This window comes from Erpetoichthys calabaricus, chromosome 9, assembly GCF_900747795.2.
Source record: "Erpetoichthys calabaricus chromosome 9, fErpCal1.3, whole genome shotgun sequence".
In the NCBI taxonomy this organism is placed as follows: Eukaryota; Metazoa; Chordata; class Cladistia; order Polypteriformes; family Polypteridae; genus Erpetoichthys; species Erpetoichthys calabaricus.
In genome coordinates, this window is record NC_041402.2 from 96,863,012 (window position 1) to 96,885,426 (window position 22,415).

The following is a 22,415-nucleotide window of genomic DNA, read 5'->3' on the forward strand; positions in this document are numbered from 1 at the left end:
CTGTCAACCCCTGAGGTAAACTCTGATCAGAGTCACACAAAATGGACTATGTACTACGAGCTTATCTCAGCAGCCTCTGAGATAAACTCAGATCGGAGTTGTGCCAGACATGCTTGTACTTATGTTAACTAAAACAATTATCTAAACTGTTAAAACCCTAAAAAATGAATAAATAAGCAATCAAATCCTAAAATATAAATATGTATGTTGTCAAACTACACATTCAATGCATATCTAAAAAAAATAAATAACATCTTATATAACTTAAAATACTGTTAAAACACTAAGACTAAAGTAAAAACATAAGTTGTATTTAAACAAAAGCCATCTTTTCCCCAGTCCATATTCTGTTGCCTTAGCCATCTCCAACAGTTTGCTTACTCCTCTGTCCTATCAGATTTTTTTTTACCACTAGCCTAGGCTGACATGATGAGAATCCAAACTCTGTCAGTAGATGCTACTGACCTAGGTACAAAGCTGTGGCAAGTTACCTCAATTGCCCAACCTCTCTGGGTGGTGTCCGATGCCACGTCTGCATATCTTTCTCCCTTCCTATAATGCGCTTCTCAATTAACCTTTCCCATGGAACTGTTAATTTAGTGAAGTAAACTGCTTGTTTCCTTTCTCATCACAGTATCATATCTGGCCGCAAGTTACTTGTAGCTATTTCTTTTGGGACTATTAACATTGCATTAAGATCTACATTATCCTTCAAATCATTTGCCACACTCAATTGACTCACATTTTGTTTATCCAGGCTTACAGGGGCATTGTTCTCCCCCTCCTTAACAAACACCTGCCTAATCACGCTTCCCTGCTTTACATAATTTACTTCCTTCCTTTTTCCTTCCAACACAGTGGCAACCTATAATAGCACTTTATTATGCTTCTACATATATCTGCCTTGGCTCAGACTAAATTTGCAGTCTGACAGAATGTGCTGCAGTGACATAACACCTGTACATAACACAGAATTCGCGTGAGCCTCTCTTCACATCATCATCTTTTTTGGAGATGGGAGCACATCATAAATTGCTCCAATAAGGAACTTCACCTTACTAGACTCAATCTGTCACAATTCCCTCCAGTTCAGACTCCTTTTCTCCAGGCGTTCCCAATTAAGCCACAGACCTTGCTTTCAGTGAGATGCCACTACCACCATGCATTGATGTTCTCCCTCCTCTACCTTACTGCAAAAGGGCTTCCTAATTTGATGACCTAACCTAGCTGTACTATATTGCACAAGCCCCATTACCTCTTTGAGCCTCCAATCCGCTTCTGCCTGCTTCACTGCTAACACTGGGTCCCATTTACGTCCTGCTTTAACTGAAACTTCTGCTTTTCTTACTGCTGTATCTTTTGACTGAGACAGTATTAATTGCAACCTTGCCTTTGCACATTTGAACTCTTCTGCCAAACAGGGTAGTGGTAGCTCAGAGAATCCCATGCCATATAAAGCAGTTTTGCTTAGGGACCCTGGAAGTCCAAGCTATTTCCTTGTACAGTAATCCCTCGCTACTTCGCGGTTCACTTTTCGCGGATTCACGACTTCGCGGATTTTATATGTAAGCATATCTAAATATATAACGCGGATTTTTCGCTGCTTCGCGGGTTTCTGCGGACAATGGGTCTTTTTACTTCTGGTATTTGCTTCCTCAGTTGGTTTGCCCAGTTGATTTCATACAAGAGATGCTATTGGCGGATGGCTGAGAAGCTACCCAATCAGAGCATGCAGTTAAGTTCCTGTGTGCTGCTGATTGGCTCAGCGACGGAGTGCTGCATTAACCAGGAAGTCTCATCTCACTCATTCAGCATTAACGTGCTCTTGCTACTGCATTCAGGGGGTTATCACCTTCATCGTCATCATTTTTACTGCGCAGCGTATTCATCACCATCATCACGTCATATATAGCTACGTGTACTTTGCTATACAGTAAGTGTAAACTTATCTACCGATTTCATATTGCTTAGCAGTTGTCCCTGTTATTAATAGAGTAAAGGGTGGGTTGTAAACAATACAGGGAGGGTTTAAAAACGTCCAAATACACGTTAAATAATTAAATAAATATGGTGTCCCTACTTCGCGGAAATTCAGTTATCGCGGTCGGCCTTGGAACCTATCTCCCGCGATAAGTGATGGATTACTATATACTGTATGTACTAACTATCCTTTCACATTTTTTCATTTGGCAAATGGAAATGTCTTATATTGTTAAAGGCCACATACAACCCAAACTGCAAACACCACACTTTAAATTTACCTGGCAGAGCACATACAACAATATTTTTAATTCCATTAATGATTTGCTGTTTTATGTTTGAGACCTGCTGCCTTTTAGTGTGGTACTATACTACCTGCTAAGGCTTTTTACTCAATAATAGGAGGAATACCTTCCTCATTGAATTGAAATCTTTTATCTGCAAATTTACCTTTAACAATGGAAATACTTCAACATTTACTAGGCTTAACCTTCATTCCAGCCCATTTCAAAGTGTTACTGATCTTCCTAAGTAATCTCTTTGTACATGTGATGGTAGATGTTATTGTAGTCAGATCGTCCGTAAGGTGGTACATGGAGGCCACACTCCCGAATTTCTCCATATGCTACCCAGTAATGATTTCCATAGCCATGGTGAACAACAATGGAGAGGCAGAACACCCAGCCATAATGTTGACTTCCAATCGCTGCCGGTCTGTTACAAAGTCTTTTGTAAAGAAGCACATCTTTATGTTGCTAAAATACTCCCTTTATCAAGTTCTGCACACAAGCTGGTACTTTAAAGTATTCCAGCGCCACCAGATAAAATGAGAAATATAATGCATTGTATTACTACAAATGTCTGTGGAATGACAGAAACATAGCAACCTGACAGACTTGGTGGCACAGACACTTGTCCTTTTAATAAGGCAGATGTTTTTAAAATCATGGTACCTATTTTTCAGCAAAATACAGACACAAGCGAAGATATTCTTTGCAACATTTGCAAATGGTGAATGTATGTAAAGTAATGTGAAAGCAATGTAGTGTTACTTAATGACAGACTAAACATAGTGAAACAGTTGAAGTACTAAGCACAGGGGTTATCCTTCAATGGGTATTAACCTTCCTGCGTGTTGGTGTATATAATAAAGTAAAAGTGCACAATGAGAGCCAATTATTCCCAGCTAATAAAATGTGTTTATATACTATAACAAAACTGCACTATGAAAAATAATCGGTGTTCTTTTAAAAAGTGCCGTTCTAGTTTGTATTTTTTGCCAATATTGGGAGAGAGAAGACATCTTTGATTATTTTTAGAGTAATGTCTTATTAGCTTTATTTTGTTGCTGTTTAGTTGATAGATTTTTTGGAATCTAATGAGGTCCAACGCCCAGTGACGATTCGAACAAACACCCTGAAGACAAGGAGGAGGGATTTAGCTCAGGTAAGTGAAAGGTTTGCCACTTTTAAGTTCTTCTATACATCATTTGAATAAGTGACTAATAGTTTGTGTCATTCTTGGAAAACCACCACAGTAGCCTGTAAAGTATGTGCTTTGTTTTCTTGTCTTGTAGGCATTGATTAACAGAGGAGTTAATTTAGATCCCCTTGGGAAATGGTCCAAAGTTGGACTAGTCATCTTCGATTCCTCTGTTCCAATCGGTAAGCATGTTTGCCTCAGAGTTTGTAACTTGGGATTTGCTGCCTTTTATTCATATTTAGTTGTGCTTTGAAATGTCTTGGACATTGCTCTAAGGTTTGTTTATCACTTTCACTAAGGTATTAATTGTATAATTGTCTAATAGGTGCTACACCAGAGTATCTGGCCGGGCATTATATGCTACAAGGAGCATCCAGTTTTCTTCCTGTTATGGCTTTGGCTCCACAAGAGAATGAGAAGGTATTGGACATGAGCTGTGCTCCAGGAGGCAAGACAAGCTATATTGGTAGGTCTTTTCAGAGATTTTATCTTGTGCAGGGGATGAAAGTTCGCCTTAGAAAGGCCCTTGTCCCATTGCACAATTTTTCCAGCAGTTTTCATTGACAGGCATCCTTTAAATAACATTCATTAGTGGCAAGTAGCTGTGGTCCTCCCCTGTGACTCTCAGTCATTTAGTTTGACATCCAAAGCAACTCAACCCAGACTGTCCCTGTCCCTTACCCTGACAAAATCAAAAGTGTGTGATTTTTGTCTTAAATCATCAGAGCAGCTCTGTGCATGCAAGAACTGACAGCCAATGAGCTCTCACCAACATAAGAGACCTCACAAACGTAAGAAAGCCTTGTTTGTCTGATGTCATCTGTTTTATGTACCATGACAGGGAGCAGGGGTGGGAACATGCCGTACCTTAAAAGCATTTGATCAGCATTAGCTGGACCACATTGTTGCCGGTCAGGAAAAGGGCCAGACTCTTCTGAAATATTTTCAAATTGTGAAACTGTGAAGCTGCCAGTGAATTGCCGAATTTCTCATGCCCTTTGATTTCTAGTCATATAATGCCAGCATCACATTAGATTACTTCTAGTCAGGAGGGGATGTCAGACTTGACAACTACAGTCGCTGATCTCTTCACCTGAGGATGTCGGATAAGATAAGTAGAAATCACAGGGCATGACAAATTTGATGACTCTGTGATGACTTTCCAACACAGATTCACATTTTGAAAATATTGCGAGTTTGCCCATTTTTGCCAACCAATAACGTGCTGCCTGATAGAGCCGGTTCTGTAAGAATGTTTATGAAGTACCACGATTTCAGCTCTAATCTTGGATCTTTTTTTTTCTCCATTCTGACTTGTTAAACACAAGACAGATGAGCATCCCTTCTGTTTTTGAGCTCCAAACAAGCTGCATTCTTTATTCCTTGTAGCTGCATTGTATGCATTGTAATTCCAAGTGAGCACTCAGTGGTTGTCAGCTCTTGCAACAAGTTATTGGTTCTCAAAATTTTTGAACTGTGAAACTATTCAGCAAATTAGTAAAGGAGTCATGTTATTTGTTAGCATCTGCGATTCCTAGTTGTGTAATCTTACGTCATCAAGGTGGTGAGATCTGCAGCTGCAGTGGACAAGTTTGACATAATGGGAATGTACTGCTGGATATTACAGAAAAAACATTACAAGCTTCAATGGGTGGAAGGATTGATAGATTGTAGTGGGCTTCTTCTGAAAGGGAATTTTGAAGGATTCGGGGCTGACATTGTAATTTTTACAATCAAATTCTCTTTTAATGTTTGATTAATTTCATGATAGACCTTGAGAATGTGCATTTGTGCATAATTACACGCATACATGTATATATCAACTTTTTATTTATTTATTTAAAGCTCAGTTGATGAAGAACACAGGTATAATTTTGGCGAACGATGCTAGTGCAGAACGACTGAAGAGTGTTGTTGGCAATCTTCATCGTCTGGGTGTCACAAATAGCGTGGTCTGCAACTATGATGGAAGACAGTTCCCAAAGGTAGGTATGGAATGATGTTAATCAAATACTTCAAAAGTTTCTTTTGTGAAATTTGAATTGTTTTTTTTATGTCTACCACAGGTGATGGGTGGCTTTGACAGAGTTCTGTTAGATGCTCCTTGTAGTGGGACAGGAGTGATTTCAAAAGACCCAGCTGTCAAAACTAGCAAGGTAACCAAACTTCTGGCAACCACATTTTGTTTTGTTTTTTTTGTTACACACTAAATGAGTGGCTTTTTTTCTTTCAGGATGAAAAAGATATTCTCCGTTGTGCACACTTGCAGAAAGAGTTAATCGTTTCTGCTATAGACTCTTTGGATGCCTCCTCAGAAACTGGAGGCTACCTTGTGTATTGCACTTGCTCTATTATGGTAAGTACAGAAAAAAGGTTATGATTATTGTACAAAATTATAAGGCACACACATGAAAAAATTAAGAAAGTAAAAGGACAAGTTTGGTATTTTTTAATTCAAAGATGTTTCTTTTAGAAACGTGGTATATATTCATTTAACACATCATACCATGTTCTAAGTCCACTTAATCCTGAGCAGTGTTGAGGTGGAGCTAGAGCCTAACCCAGCATGTATGTATTTATCAGGCTAAATTGTTTCCAATAAATTAAAAAAAAATACATGCCTGTCTTTGCATTTTATAATAAAAGTTGTTGGGCATGGGGCATGACTGGAAAACAAAAGCCTCAAAACATACAGAATATGTCCACTTTGAAGCGTCAAATGTTTCAGTATAAGAGAACATGCCTTCCGATGCATGTTTGTGATCACAAAAGGGATCTGGAAATAATCCTTTTCTCTCATATTCTTGGTACTTTTTTTTCTTGAGATAAGGGTAAGTTTCCTGTTTGCTTGTGTGATAGCAGTGGCCTTTGTGGGAGGATTTCTCATGTAAATACAGAATTAAAGCAACATGACGCCAAGCATGTGGCAGGAACAGTTTATTGTGAGTTTATCTTTCGAGAGGAAGCGATACCCCTGAGGGTGAAAGTTTGTTGCAGAGGAAGACAAGCACTGAGGTAGAGCACACAGGCGGTCTTGTTTGAAAATGACTGAATCTCATATTGCTGTTTTTGTGTTAGCAAATTACATCATGATGCATGTCAATTTCTTGATACCTTCTTGGTTTGTAAAATGAATGTATTTGGTAAGTTTGGTAAGCCCAGTTGGGCCTCATGCCACTTGATTTCCATTATAAAACTCCAAGACAGGGTATGGAATTTTTTTTTATTTATAGTAAACACTTAACTTCAGCATACAATTTCGAGTGGTAAAAAGCATATATACCTTTGTGATGAAATACCTTTGACTTGAAAAAGACCAAACTTATCCTTTATAAGGTTGGTGTAAGATTGAAAAAGATGTTCTGAGGCCCTGGCCCAGTGAATTTCTTTTGTGTCAGTTAGATGTGACAAAAACATTTATCTAACCCAACTTTCGATCAACTCGGCTAGTTTCAATCATGAAGTGTGGAGTTTTCTACTTTGCTAATATGACTTCTTGACTATAGAGGGGTGTATTTCTAAACCACATACTTCACTCTTTTTTTCCTAATGTCTGGCCTAAACTAATCACAATATATTACATTTTGGATTTCTCTTATCTAAACATAAAAAAAGTTTTTATTATTACGTAGATTAAAAATCTACTGCAGCCTCTATATCTTGGACATGCCTTTTTCTACTGTATTGACCACATACATGCAACAAATAAAAACAGTTCTACAGTGCTATAAAAATAGAAGACATCATTCTCCAACATTGTTAACTTTCCATATAGCTGGCCTTCAATACTGTTACCATTTCAGTCCAACAAGGAAGGATTAGAAGATATTGAATAAAAATGGTTCAATTCACAGTATCTATGATCTTTATTTTTTAACTAAACATACCAAACAAATGTTGCATAGTGACATTCAGTGAAACTGCTTTGCCAGCTTAAAAGTGCAAGAGAGGCTGCAGAATGTTGGCATTAGTACCAGTACAAAAACACAAAATGGTAAGAAAAAGGGCACTGGAGAGAGACAGAATTTCACTTGGGACCCAAGTCTGTTTTTGGCAAGTATGTTTAGGGAACTAGAACAAGTTCACAATACTTGAGTATTCTGTCATTAATTCCAGTTCAAGAAAGGTCTTCACTTTTAAAAATACACAGAGAAGAAGATGCCTGAATATAGTTTTACAGTTTTGTTATTAATATACAAAAATAGCACTTCCCAACAGAATGAAGTCCAGGCTTTATCACAAATCTAAATGAAAATATATATCTTTTATTTATTTGTTGTTTTAGGTAGAAGAAAATGAGTGGGTAGTTGACTATGCATTGAAAAAGCGCAATGTCAAACTGGTCCAGACGGGTCTAGATTTTGGAAAAGAGGGTTTTACCAGGTGAGAAGTGCAAACATATTTCATTTTTTATTTACAATATTCATGCTTTGCTTTAGCAGTGTAATATTTTGTAAAGATATAATAAAAGCTATAAACTTCCACCACTTCTGATTATCTATAACATGTTAGACATGACACCTGATATTCTGCTTTCCGCTATTCCCATTACGCATCTTTTAGGGAATGCTCTTTTACAGCTCTTGTGTGTGACACTCTATGCTTGTGACGTAAAGTTTCATCAGTTACAATTTTCAAATCATGCGTCAAAACCCATCTTTACCCTCTTGCTTTTCAAATCTGCTATATACTGTACCTGTATTATTTTTGTGTACATTTTTAAGGTACGAATTTGACAGAATGCATTTAGGCTCTTCCCACTGGTCATATTAGTTTTGTTTGCGTTGTGAAGTGCCCGGTAATACAGCTGTCTGAAAGGCAGAGTATTATGCAGCTACATCAAGTGTGTTTCCAAAAAAGGTTTAAATTCCTTAAAATGCATCTTTTAGTTGTTACTCTGCAGTGTAGCAAGATAAATGGAGTGGAGAAATGTCACAGAATAATTGGGATAAGCTGATTGAACTCGTATTTTAATTACAATGTAATGATGTCAAAATTTAAAATCCAAACACTTCCACCTCCTGTCCATTACTCTTTTTCTTTTCTTTCTGCTATCTTTCTACTTTCTGCTATCCATTGCTTGCTAAGCTCTGTTTGTACCTTGGAGCCCTGATCAGACTAGACAGTGCACTTTATTACCATGTGGTGGAAATTTGAGCATGAAATCCAGTGCCAGCACCTTATGTACTCATTAAATGTATATAGTGAATGTCCAGTTGGTGAAGGTATCAATATTTATAGAAAGTAAAGTGTGGGAAAAAAAAAAAAAAAAAAAAAAGATTTCTCCAGAGATATTGTGTGCTAAAGAAGCCAAGTGTGAACACAGTTTGAAAAGATTTTTAAGAGCAAGAAAATGGTACTTTGACTCCAGGAAATGAAAAAAGAAGAAAGAAGTGGATTAGATTAATCTGAATAAGTAAACAAGAGCATGTTTTATGAATTACTCAAGGTCTGTGGGAAAAAAAGGTTAGCAACTGGGTAACCAATAGAACGGGTTTTAAGCAATGCAACACAAAGTGAAGAATGATGGCTGGATAGAAATGAGGAAAGTCTGATCTCATGCAGAAAACAGGTAGTGACTGCCACATTATTATATTATTGGTTTTGTTTTTAACTGTAGGTTTAAAGAGCGACGTTTTCATCCATCACTTAAACTGACAAGACGCTTCTACCCCCACACTCATAACATGGATGGATTTTTTGTTGCCAAATTTAAAAAGTTTTCTAATACGATTCCAAAGATGAACACAGGTAAGAACGTCCATGCTATTATTATGTCTCTGTTTTCCTTTATGTCGGTGGCTTAGTTATAGAACCTTTTCTCCCCCTCTCAGTGCAACTTTAGTGGTGTCATACTGTATATGGTCACCTTTGTGTGTGGGACTGGAAAAGGTTTTGGTATACAAATAATACAGTTGTGTTCAGAATAATAGCAGTGTGTTTAAAAAAAGTGAAGATCAAAATCCTTATAATAGCTTTTATTTCCATATGTGCAAATGCATTGGGAACACTACACATTCTATTCCAAATCAAAACATGAAGAAAAATGTATAAAATGTGTTATTCCTTTAAAGAAAGTGAAGAAAAGAGAATATTAGGCTGTTCAAAAAAATAGCAGTGTCTGCATTCTTCTTTACAAACTCAAACATTCACTGTATAAACTAAAAAATGTTTCAAGATTTTGCTTTCCTTTGAACTAGTATTTAGTTCTATAACCACTGTTTTTGAGAATTGCTGCACATGTGTGTTGCATGGAGTCGACCAACTTCTGGCACCTGTGAGCGGGTATTTCAGCCCAGGATGATTGAACTACTACATTCCACAATTCTTGGTTTTGTCTCAGAAACAGCATTTTTGATGTCACCCCACAAGTTTTCTATTGGATTAAGGTGCGGGGATTGGATTTCCACATCATAACATCAATCTAGTTGGTCAGGAACCAAGATGTTGCTCGTTTACTGGTGTGCTTGGGGTCGTTGTCTTGTTGAAACATCCATTTCAAGGGCATTTCCTCTTCGGCGGAAGGCAACATGACCTCTTCAAGTATTCTGAGGTAGTCACACTGATCCATGATCCCTGGTATGCGATAAATAGGCCGGACACCATAGTATGACAAACATTTCCATATCATGATGCTTGCGCCACCAAGCTTCACTGTCTTCACATTGTACTGTGGCTTGAATTCAGTGTTTGGGGGTCGTCTGACAAACTGCGGCCCCTAGACGCAAAAAGAGTCAGTCCACAAAATGTTGCACCATTTCTCTTTAGGCCAGTCAGTGTGTTCTTTGGCAAATTGTAACCACTTCAGCACGCCTTTTTTTCAACAGTGGGACTTTGTGGGGCACTTCTTGCCAATTGCTTGGATTCACATAGGCGTCTTCCAATTGTAACAGTACTCGCAGGTAACTTTTGACCTCCCTTGATCTTCCTGGAGCTGATCATTGGCTGTGTCTTTGACATTTTGGCTATTATTCAATTCATTCGAATAGTAGTTTTCCATTTTCTTCCATGTCTTTCAGGTTTTGGTTGCCATTTTAAAGCCTTTGCAGTCATTTTAGCTGAGCAGCCTATCATTTTTTGCACTTTTTGTATATGTTTTCCCCTCTCTAATCACCTTTTTAATCAAAGTACACTGTTCTTCTGAACAATGTTTGGAACGACCCGTTTTACTCAGATTTTCAGAGAGAAATGCACTGTAACCCTTATGTACAACATTTGCTGCCTGCTTTCCTTCCTTAAATAAGGGCCGTAATTGACGCCTGTTTTTTCACAGAATGAATGCCCTCACTAATTGAACTCCACACTGCTACTATTAATGAATGATCCAATTACACAGAATCAGCAGCATGCATGTCATGACTGTTGGGTCTGTTGGATTTCTATTACTCTACTACACCTACTAGTAAATTATTTGTCATGTAGAAATATAATTTCTACCAAAAACAGTGATTGATCAGGTTAGTGATGTCAGACTGCTATTATTTTAAACACTACTGTATGATATGCCTTTTGACTTGACTGAATCACAAATAAAAATATGTATCTACATTTTAATAAACACATGCAGTTGGTAGCACTGCCGCCTCGCAGTTAGGAGACCTGGGCTCACTTCCTGGGTCCTCCCTGCGTGGAGTCTGCATGTTCTCCCCGTGTCTGCATGGGTTTCCTCCCGCAGTCCAAAGACATGCAGGTTAGGTGCATTGGTGATCCTAAATTATCCCTAGTGTGTGCCCTGCGGTGGGTTGACACCCTGCCCGGGATTTGTTCCTGCCTTGCGCCCTGTGTGGGATGGGATTGGCTCCAGCAGACCCCCGTGACCCTGTGTTAGGATATAGCGGGTTGGACAATGGATGACGTAAGAAAATGTCTTGGGAAATATTTTGTCAATTTCAAACATTTTAAAACTCAAGAGTGATCTTGCATGTGTTATGTCACTTAGTGAATTACAGTTGCTTTTAAATACTGACATACAGGTGAATCTCAAGTAACAAATTCTGTCCCTGCAGACATTTGGAACCCAATTTTGCAATGAAAATGTCCAGTAATGGACAAATCTTGAGAGGTTGTTTTATTACTTATTTTTGAAGAACTTCATAAGAAAAACAGTGCAACAGTTTTATTGTGCTTTAAATCACAAGTTTAAACTAAACTGAACCATTGGCATGCACATCAACCTTATGCTTAAACATCTAGCAGCTTTTGATAAAGATACAGTACCACAATGGTGGTAAAAGAGCTACCACTGGCAGGCACATTGAAAAGGGTACTGGTTGATCTTGAGAGCTCTGTGATTCAGGAACTCTGGTAAATATGCAACATGATTATGTTTTTTATGTCACATGATTTAAACAACAAAAACTCCATCTGGAACCCACAGAGGTATGGAGGTACATGTTTATGTTATATGATTAGGACTTAGTTGTTTTCCTCCTCTCCTTCCATATAGTCATACTGAGTTAAGTATCTTTTTAAAGCAGTGTAAAACTCACTATTTGAATGCACAAAAATTCTTTAAAAAACTACTTTTGTGGGTATTCTTGTAATGTAAAGGCAGCTAAATATTACTGGAGTTGTGAATTGGATTGGCTCATCAACAGAATGGAGCTGTGGAAGTGTGCAGCTGGGCTCCTGAGGAATATCCACCACTAACTGGCAATTGTTATACACGTGCTGTATCTGCCAAGAGGTCACTTCGAGTCCTTTCCTGCTCCTAGCAGCTATACTTCCTGACATGGCACAAGAGAGTAACTGCAAACCACATTTTTATGATCAAGAAATTGACCATGATTAACTATCAAAATATTAGCGTTGCAAGCCACATCAGTGGTAAATCATTCTGACAGCAGAGCTGAGAGGTATACATGGGATGCTGGGAATTACAAACTGTGGGCTCTATTGTTCAGCTAAACTGCTATCTGATGATCTGCTGGCTTTCCTGAGACTGAGCTTATTATGTAATTGAGTTTGCCGTGGAAAGGAGTACAATATAATTAAAAATGGTGATAAACTACATTCTGTACTTAGCTGTGCCTCAGCATTAATGACAACTGCTACATATTTATCCACGTCAAAAACAGTTTGTTCCTTTTGCAAGTAAAAAATTCAAGACTCTTGCTGGAATTTAATTGAAACTAGGATGATTTGAAAAATTCTGGGCCTTTATGCACACATTCATATCAGCTGAATTGCCGAACGTTTAGACCCTGGTACCCTGAGATACTCTGTAGTAGATCTGTCTTCTTAATAAACATCAGCAATTCTTTGTAAGCCTCTCAGGAATTGCTGGCATTTTGGGAACTAGTTATTGGTGTTTGTATTTTACATCAAAAAGTTTGGGTTATGTGACAAAACTATAGCATATTTTAGAGGTTGTGAATAGTCGAAACAAGTATGCAGCGTATCAAGTGGGAGTCGCCTGAAAAATGAATACTTTGTTTTATCTCTTCTAGAATCTGAGAACATCCCTGCTGAAGAGGAAAAGACAGACTTATCAGAAAAGGCTTCTTCTGTGACTTCTGGTGAAAACTTTAAAAAGGATAAAAATGCAGTCTCTACATCATCTGAAAATCAAAAGAAAAAGATCTCAGTAAAGGGAAAAAGTATGAAGAATACAGCCAGAGTCAAAGACATAAAAAGTGTATCAGCAAAGAAAAAAGAGACAAAGGAAAAGCCTAAGAAAGGGAAATTGGTTAAAAACAAGTTAAAGAAATTTAGGATGCAGAAAGCCCGGAGTAAAGCACCTCAATCTGCTGGCACAGTTTAAGTACATTTAAAATAAAAAGGGAGCCAATCCTCATCTCTCTTCTCATTTAATGGACTCTATCTTGAATATTTTTTCTTGTTTGACAAGCTAGTATTATAAAGCTGAAATGAGGATGGTTGATCCACTTAACTACCCAAACTAGCTTGTTATAACAGCCGACCAAGCACAGTAAAGCTCATCATGCTGAAAATTGTCAAAAAATGTTTTATTATCAATTATTTGAATGTTCTTTTATTAGTATAAGTATATAACCTAATAAGATATAACAGATGAGATGGATGAGAATATTTCTTATCATGTGGCTATTGCTTGGTTCTATAAAAAGTACTGCTGAAAATTATTACTGTTTGATCAACATGTTTTGGAATAAAAATGTTTTAAATGTTCTTGTATTACCTGCAGAGTGATAAACATTTTATGTAAAGATAACCTTTAATTTTAAAACATTTTCTAAACAGAATCTTAGTATTTTTACTGTTTTATTAGTTTATTTTTACAAAAGTGTGTTAGCATTGTACATTGTTTAAAAAGACAGTAAACTGAAATGTTTAAGCACCAACTGAGTCAAATAAGAATACACATAAAAAAAAATATTCCAAATAATACTTGCACATAAATTGGATGCACCGTACAGTGTTTGAGTAAAATGGAGTTGACTCCAGAAACCCTTTGGTTCCAGGACAGGAAAAGTTTATGTAGAGTCAACATGATATCAGGTAAACCGTTCTCTCCAAGTGGGACATTCTATCTAACAGGGATACCAGAACAGTTATATATAGTGATAAATCTTGAGTTTAACCATTTTCTCACAAGATATATACAGTTTACCTTTGTCTTCTCTCCTCCTAAATTCATTATTCTACTGCTGGTGAATGGATAAATGTGCCCAAATCATGCATTAGGCCATTTTTAGTAAAATATTTTGTTACAATATAGCTTGTAATAATTCAGGGACATCCATATAATTGTGGGGTAATTAGGAGTCTGACTGACAGTAAGCTGCACAGAAGATAGACAGTTTAGAATTAATGCTGTACAAAAGGGGAAACAACCCCCCCAAAGCCACTGCCTTCAAACAGAACTCAAAAGGACTTGCAGTGCACAGTGTGCAAGACTGCTAACAATATAGGGGAACAGCTGACATTTAATACTACTTAATGCTTCCCACATTAAAAAAAAAAACTTGAGATGAAAATGCAGCATCGCTTGATAAAAATTAAGTTAGGAAGTACTGTATCCTATTGTCAATAAAGAAAAATCGATAAACACCATTTAAGAAAATTCTTTTTACCTCTGTGCCAAAGGTTGGATTTCTGCCTGAACCCGGAGAGGTTCAGATTTTACTTTCAGCACATTGTAATGATTCCTAACTCCAGCCTCTAGCTCAGGTTGAATGTTTAGTGCTTTAGTAGGACACTTTATGCTACTTCAGTCTAAATCAGGAAAACCTAATAATGATGTGTAGAAAATAAGCATCATTACTTGGCCAGAAGCCTAAACAGTCAAACATTTAGGGGCCCATGCTTCAATTCCTAAGCCAGTTACAAAATGTGTGGCTCATTCTTTAGTACGATTATCACAGTACATAGTGATGAATAACCCATGCGTTGAATGTGGACCACCTGTTGGTCTATTTCTTCTTGCGTTCCTGTGAACACCGGGGACAATACCTAAAAAAAAAATATGAGAAAGAAGAATTCAATGTTTAGGAGTAAAATACCAAATAGGCCTACATATACATATCCAGATAATTAAAAAGCAGAAACATGATATATACAGTATATATTTGGGCCATTATTTCTAGTGGATAGTTCCAGCACACAGCAAGAGGTATTTACAAAGATAGTATTCTCAATTTATGAGCTGGTGTGGTATGGGTTTTCAGACAAAGCATCAGCTAGGTGCTCCTCACTAAAATAAGATAAAGATCTATTGATTTTCTTTTCTAACAAGTTATGCCAGTGCACAAGCAAACATTTCTGTCCTCATATTTACAACAGTTACTCTACAAGTATCAGTGACTGGACATCTTGTATGGCTGTTTTTTATGGTCCATGTCAATATATGTGTTGTGTTCATCAGTATTACTTTTGAATGTTTTGAAATCACTTCAGTTCTTTTTTTTCCCTGAAATTCAAAAATTGAATACATAACCATCTGTTGGTTTATCAGAATTGCTAAGAGTATCGCAAGAACGAAAAGAAAACACGTGACAACAAATTATTTCAAACGTTTCATGAAAATATTTTGGTGATTATAATAGACAGCTCCAAGCTGAACTCAAATATAATTCTGAGTAGACTGAGTTAGTCAGGAATTTGAAGAAACGTTAAATAAACCTTTCTTGAATTTAGCATGTTTGAGTCAGAGTAGGGGTGAATGGAATGATCTGCCCTTTACAGTGTTAAGCTTGAAAAAAACCCTTGGGGTAGGCAACAAAATCTCATCTCATGGATGAAAGAACATCATGATGCAAAAAATGATTAATATTTCTAAGCGTTTTGCCATTTTATGTTAACTCTAAATTAACTCACCGATATTCATAAGTGCGGCTGAGCCTTCAACCAAAAAACACAAATGCCACAAAGCTAGATAGATAGATAGATAGATAGATAGATAGATAGATAGATAGATAGATAGATAGATAGATAGATAGATAGATAGATAGATACTTTATTAATCCCAATGGGAAAATAAATAGGTTTAGAATAAGCTAAAACTAAACCATCACTCGAATCGAGTGATAATAATATGAACTGGTCATCAGACGTCGACACAAAAAGTGAAACTGAAGCATGTTCTGTTGATTCAAACCTTCCAAGTTCCAGTGATGTTCATGTTTGGTGTCAGCGCCATACTACTTAGGACAATCCTGCATCTCCTCCTTGACCATTTACGAGTATCCCTAGTCTAAAGGTGTATGATGATCATGAATATCTGGACTATTTATAACTTGTCAATGATAGTCTGGTGCACAAAACAGTTGTTGAAATGATCTGCTATACTGAGCAATTTTAGAACAGCCATAGTGAAGCATTTGCTTGTCACAATTGTTGGCAGCATGTCACTGCTGATGAAATGTGGGGTTTTTTCTGTCTCTTGTCTCTGCAGGGCATAGTGGGTAAACTAGTCCAGAGATGGTACTGGTTCATAAACCGGTTGTTAAGACACACATTGTCAGCAAATTTGTGAGTGTAATTTTACACTCACTATAAAATACCAGCATTTTCACAACGATTAAACTCATCACCCAGAGCCGACACTGGACAAACTGTTGGAGATGTGCATCAGGTGAGCATCAAAAATATGCAGGTGTATGTTCCCAATTGTGTAATAAAAGCACCGACAAAAGTCTCAAAGGTTACAAAAGAAGGCTGTCATGGATACTGTACATTGCATCCAAATGGGCATGATATGGTATTAAGTTCTACATGATGTGTGATTCAAGCTCTGGGTAGATCTGGAACTCAACACTTTACACTGAGACAGGGACCAAGTGGGATTGCATGTACAGTCAATATGGCATTGCTAAATGACCTGTGCTGTCACTGGTGAACCTTTTGCTTGACCAAGGTCACTATATAAACATTGAACAGTTTCTATACTTCACCTGAACTGCTTGAGATTTTATTTCAAAGGAAAACTGATGCAGTGTACGATCGAACCAACATGATATGCCTGGTGAAAATCACAAAAACAGGCAATTACAATAAAATGGTATTTAATAGAAATTTATAAAGATATATTTTTGTGATCAGCAGGCCAACATCCTTAAGATATGTCCAAAAGTGTTCAGGAATCAAAACATTCGCTGTTCAGTGAAATCTGCTCCTACAGCAAGTAAATGCTTTGCCTCCAGATTTATTTGGTCTGTTCTAAAGTGAGTGTTTGCTAAGTAGGACGTAGTGATTTTCACCACATTTTTGTCACAAGAAAATCCACTGACACAGATTACTTTATTTTATGAGACTAGTTTTCTAGACTAATACCACTTGTACAGAAATGGAATTAAATACAAAATCCTACAAATATATTATTGAAGAACATTCCAGCTGCAGAGACCTCTACTATCATAAACGCTGCTATGCTTTAAGGCAGGGGTCGCCAGCTCCGGTCCTGGAGGACCACCGTGGCTGCAGGTTTTCATTCTAACCCTTTTCTTAATGCGTGCCTAATTTTTGCTGTTAATTAACTTCTTTTGAATTAATTTTAATTGACTTGTTCTTGAAGACTCAGACCCCTTAATCGTTTCTTTTTCCTTAATTAGTAGCCAAACAATAATGAGATACAAAATGAGCCAAAACAACTGGTGTCCATCGTTCAATATCTGAAAATAAAGAAAGATAAAGGTCTCAGGAATGTTGATCTGCTCAGGCCCCCAAAACACTTGAACAGAGCTCTTAGAAAAGAGAAAATCAACAGTTTTGGAAAGGCTGGCTAATGCACCACGAGAGAAGCAACAAAGCCACAGAATTAAAAAACAGGTTTAATTAATGACAACAATCAGTGCCTAATTAAGCAGCTGGTTGGAGTGAATCTGGTTGGAGTTTGAGGCCCTGACGTAGTTGGTCTTCAGTTGGCTCCCTCATGTCACATTTCATTTCTGTTTGGGTGCCATTTAAGCAAAGAAATGAAGCACTTCATAGGAACGATGAAGAAATTCAGGGGAACAAATCTTTAAAAACCAATTCAATTAAAATTAATTCACAAGAAGTTAATTAGCACAAACAAGGCACTCATTAAAACAAAAAAGGGTTAGAATGAAAACCTGCAGCCACGGTGGTCCTCCAGGACCGGACTTGGCGACCCCTGCTTTAACTCTTTTAGGGCGGATGAAGTCGACAGGAGGGGTTGAAGGCGAATGTCGACAAAAGTCGACATCCAGGGATAGGGGGCGACAATCAGCTGTTAATGGCGACAAATCTCACTGTGACGTCACAGGCATTCCCTCTGTGCTTGGAGGAATGCTAGACTTGTTGACTCAGCAGCTAAACCTTGTGTGTGCGTGAGTTACGAAATGTAAACAATGGCAAGATGGCATCGACATGTGAAAAGGCAGCGAAGCAAGTGCAGAAAAGAAAACACTTGGCAGACGTTGTTTTGCGCATTATCGCGGAGTCGGACTCTTGATTTTTCAGAATCGGATTTTATTGGCAGTGATCAGGAGATCGAGCAAGAGAGTTAGAAGCAAGCATCAGCTGATCAGACACCAGCCGATGCCACGCCAGCGGATCTGCTGCCAGTTGAGTGCCTTCGCGCAGCCGATGCATCTACGGCAAGGTTCGCATGGGATAAATACACATACATTGATCCGTTAAGAGCCGATCTGGCTACCGGAGTTTACAAGACGGCATGGCTTGCTGTTGGACACGACAGATCACCAGCTGCTGTACTTCAGGCTGCTCTCTCCTGATGCTGCTTTTCAGCTACTGTCAGACGAGACAAACAGGTAGACAGAGATTTTTTTTGAATCACGGGCTGCGTTTGCATCGCATTCTCGTTTTTCAAAGTGGAAACCCACAACGAAAGACGAGATGAAGCGCGCTGTGGCATTACAAATAGAGATGGGACAGAACTGGTGATATAACTTCAGGGAGCATTGGTCCAAACGTGTTTTGTCCCCTGGTGGCTTAGGTACGTGCTGCTGCAAAGTTTTATTCACTTCTGTAATAAACAGAAGCAAATCCCATGGGGTGAGCCAGGCTACAATGCCATATATAAAGTTCATAAAGTTTCAGAAGATGAAAAGAGGTGACAATACGGTTTTCATGCAGGCAGAAAACTTGGTGGCAGTGGCATGGCACGATGGCAAATGGGTGACTTGTCTCTCTACAGTACACACTAACAATATATGTGAGAAAATGCAGCAACAGACAATTGAAAAATAGGCACCAAAGCAACACATTGTAAGGAGTGCAATGTGGCAATGACTGAAATTGGCTGCTTTGAGCGAGATCAGACTTTGCTGTGTAAAATGTATGTGATATGTATGTGAAATCATAGAGTATGCAGGCTCATACAACATGCAAGACAGTAACATTTGTCAAAAGGAAATATTTTTTGTTGATTTGATATGTTAAACAATTGCTTTGTGTTCTTTTTTTAAAAAATGTTAGTTTTTGGAAAAATATTCAGCCCTGAGAGAAAAGAAACAAAAAAAAAATTAGCCCTAAAAGAGTTAAGGTTTTGTAGTCTGTTAGAACAGGTTACCAGATATAATTTTGTTATGCCAATGTGTATGGAATCAGTCCTTTGTATTATAATGGTGATAACACTGTTCATAAATGAAAAAAAAAAAAACACAAAACAATTTTACTGGCTATTAACAAATCCCTAGTTCTGGGTATGACCTGTTAAATGTTTAAAGTAATTTAAAATTATATATACAGTGGAACCTCGGTTAAAGAACGCACTACTTAATGAACAAATTGCTTAACAAACTTTTATTTTGAACAATTTTTGTCTTGGTTAACGACCGAAATTTGGATAACGAACGCAAGCACACACCGTTTTTTCTGAGTTTGTGCTCATTTGTGCTTTGACGCGCTTGCTGTAAACATTGCTTTTCTGAGTGTTGTGTTCACTAACATTACTTTTTTGTTATTTTTTCAGTTTCAATGTTATTTTTTATGTACATTTTTACTCGTTATGGCACCTAAGAAAGAGAAACGTGTTAGTGATAGTGGCAGTAGGAAACGTGTTAGTGTAGCAGTAAAGAAAAATTATAGCAAAACACAAGAATGGCATTCGTGTTTCTGACATTGCAAAGGAATACAATATGCTGAAATCGACTGTCTGTACAATTCTAAAGAACAAAGAGGCATTTAAGGCGGCTGAAGTGGCTAAAGGAGTAACTGTGTTAATGAAACAAAGGTCTACAGTGTTAGAAGAAGTGGAAAAGCTGCTGTTAATTTGGATAAATGAAAAGCAGCTGGCTGGAGATAGTGTTAGCGAAGCAATAATTTGTGAAAAGGCTAAGCAGTTACACAGTGATTTGTTGACCAAAACACCCAGTGCAAGTGCCGATGAGCGAGACTTTAAAGTGAGTAGAGGGTGTTTGATAATTTTCACCGACGAAGTGGAATTCATAGTGTTAAAAGGCACGGGGAGGCTGCAAGTTCAAATGAAACAGCAGCAAAAGCCTTTGTGGATGAATTTGCGGAATTTGTTGAAAGTGAAGACTACGTCTTGCATCAAGAGTTTAATTGTGACAAGACAGGGTTATTCTGGAAAAAAATGCCCAGAAGAACCAACATCACCCAAGAGGAGAAGGCACTACCTGGACACAAGCCTATGATAAATAGGCTTACACTTTTATTTTGTGCTAATGCAAGGAAGAGGAGGTTAGGGAGGAAATAACTAGTGCTCAGATAAAGGAAATTTGCAGTACGTGGAATGATGTGCAGGAATTTATTAAGAAGCACCACCCTAACAAAGTTGTGGCTAATAGGGCAATTAACATAATGAATGACAATGCAATATCGCATTTTAGAAAAATTCTGCAGCAAAGTAGAAGACAAATCTTATTGGATCGCTTTTCTGTGCCCAAAGAAAAGGAATCGCGATGTGAAAAAAACCCCAAATCAGTGTTACTCGATGTTTTTATGAAGGGGGATTCCCCTTCAAAACAGTAGCTTCCTTCACCTCTTCCTCCGCCATCTACCTATGCCACCAACTACAACAAACAAGGTAAATACAGTGCTGTTTTATGTAATTTAGTTTATTTGTTTGTACTAATGATATACACATTTGTTTGTATATTTTTCATCACAGAAAAACCCTTAAAAAAATAAAATTACAAAATTTCTGAGGCTGGAACGGATTAATTGTATTTACATTAATTTCAATGGGAAAAATTGCTTTGGGTAGTGAATGTTTTGGTTAGCAAACAGAGTCGCGGAACGGATTAAGTTTGTTAACCAAGGTTCCACTGTATTGCTAACAGGTTTAGGTTGAATTTGTAACAGTTGTCATGTGTATTTTGTGGTCTATGTTCTGGTAATACTACTGTGGGATATGGCCGGCCTGTCATCCCGGCCAACACCCCCAGGCCGCCAGATGGAGCTCTCCCTGCGGCATGGAAGTGCCCCGAATACCAGCAGGGAATTATGGACGATGGAGTTCTCCTTTACAGCCCTGCTGGATACCACAGGGGCCAACAGATGACGCTGCTGGGAGGCCCAGAGAGTTGTTTGTGCCCTATAACCCGTAAGTACGTCACAGGCAAGGCGACAAAGGAAATGACGTGCTTCCGGGATGAAGAAAAGGACTTTTTATCTGACCCGGAAGTGATAAGGAATCATATGGACTGTAGGGTTGGAACCACTTCCGGGTCAGGGAATATAAAAGGACGATGGGAAATCCCAGACGCTGAGCTGAGCTGGGTGGAAGGGTGGCAACGCGTCTGGCAGAGTGGAGGATTGATTATTGTAGCGATTATTGATTTATTTGAGTATTGTGGAGTGGAGGGTGCTTTGTGCACATTTATTATTATAATAAATAACATTTTGGATTTTTATCTGGTGTCGGATGTCTGGTCTGAGGGTTCAAGGGGTCAACAGTGCCGCTATCTGTCACATACATAACAGACCATTTAGGAAAGAGAAGCCATCGGACTGCATGTAAAGGAGCACTGGTTTCTGGGTCAAGTTAAAACAAAAGAGTGAGGAGCTATACAGGAAGCACAAGGGATAAAGGCAGTGAAAAGCACCAGAGGGAAGGTTAGTGAAGGCCACTTATATTTGGAGAAAGGACATCACATGTAGTATATTATCAGGTGAACCCAGGTTCATTTCCACAGAAGACAAAAGATAATCACTAAAGAATAACAGAGTCTTTTTCTTTTGGGGTGAATCAGGGAGAGGGTCTGGCTGGGCCTGACAGAAGAGAAGATGGAGGATTGTTTCCATGGATCTGAAGTACGGCTCTGCAACAACCCTTGGACTGAAAAACAGTAACATTAAAAATGTACTGTGTATGGACATTTAAAGGACTTTTTTTTCCTCTAAACTCATTGTGGTATATTAGGGGCTTGCTTATTATTTGTCTTATATATCTGTGTGTGGGAGGATGCACCACAGCACAGGGTTTTTTTTAAATAGTTGCTATTTTGCAGTTTTTTCTGTACTCACAATAATTTTCTTTTTTTTATTTGCTGCTTTTGGTATGTTCTGTTTTTGTGCTGTTGCTA

At 38.0% G+C, this 22,415-nt stretch overlaps 2 protein-coding genes across 7 annotated transcripts in view; one reads left to right on the forward strand and one right to left on the reverse strand.

The window, feature by feature from the left end:
* nop2 (NOP2 nucleolar protein homolog (yeast)) overlaps nt 1-13,671 on the forward strand; it is a 39,202-nt gene extending 25,531 nt beyond the window's left edge. The window contains exons 8-16 of the mRNA XM_028809990.2: nt 3,337-3,426; nt 3,557-3,644; nt 3,788-3,928; nt 5,308-5,447; nt 5,529-5,618; nt 5,696-5,818; nt 7,748-7,845; nt 9,083-9,213; nt 12,912-13,671. Coding sequence (XP_028665823.2) covers nt 3,337-3,426; nt 3,557-3,644; nt 3,788-3,928; nt 5,308-5,447; nt 5,529-5,618; nt 5,696-5,818; nt 7,748-7,845; nt 9,083-9,213; nt 12,912-13,225 — 1,215 coding nt within the window. The 3' untranslated portion in view covers nt 13,226-13,671. The remainder of the gene's footprint in view (nt 1-3,336; nt 3,427-3,556; nt 3,645-3,787; nt 3,929-5,307; nt 5,448-5,528; nt 5,619-5,695; nt 5,819-7,747; nt 7,846-9,082; nt 9,214-12,911) is intronic.
* A 16-nt stretch (nt 13,672-13,687) lies between these two features.
* Nucleotides 13,688-22,415, reverse strand: part of ing4 (inhibitor of growth family, member 4) — a 49,204-nt gene continuing 40,476 nt past the window's right edge. For all 6 annotated transcript variants that reach the window (XM_028809994.2, XM_028809993.2, XM_051931744.1 and 3 more), the window contains one exon: nt 13,688-14,895. In XM_028809994.2, coding sequence (XP_028665827.1) covers nt 14,856-14,895 — 40 coding nt within the window. In that variant the 3' untranslated portion in view covers nt 13,688-14,855. The remainder of the gene's footprint in view (nt 14,896-22,415) is intronic.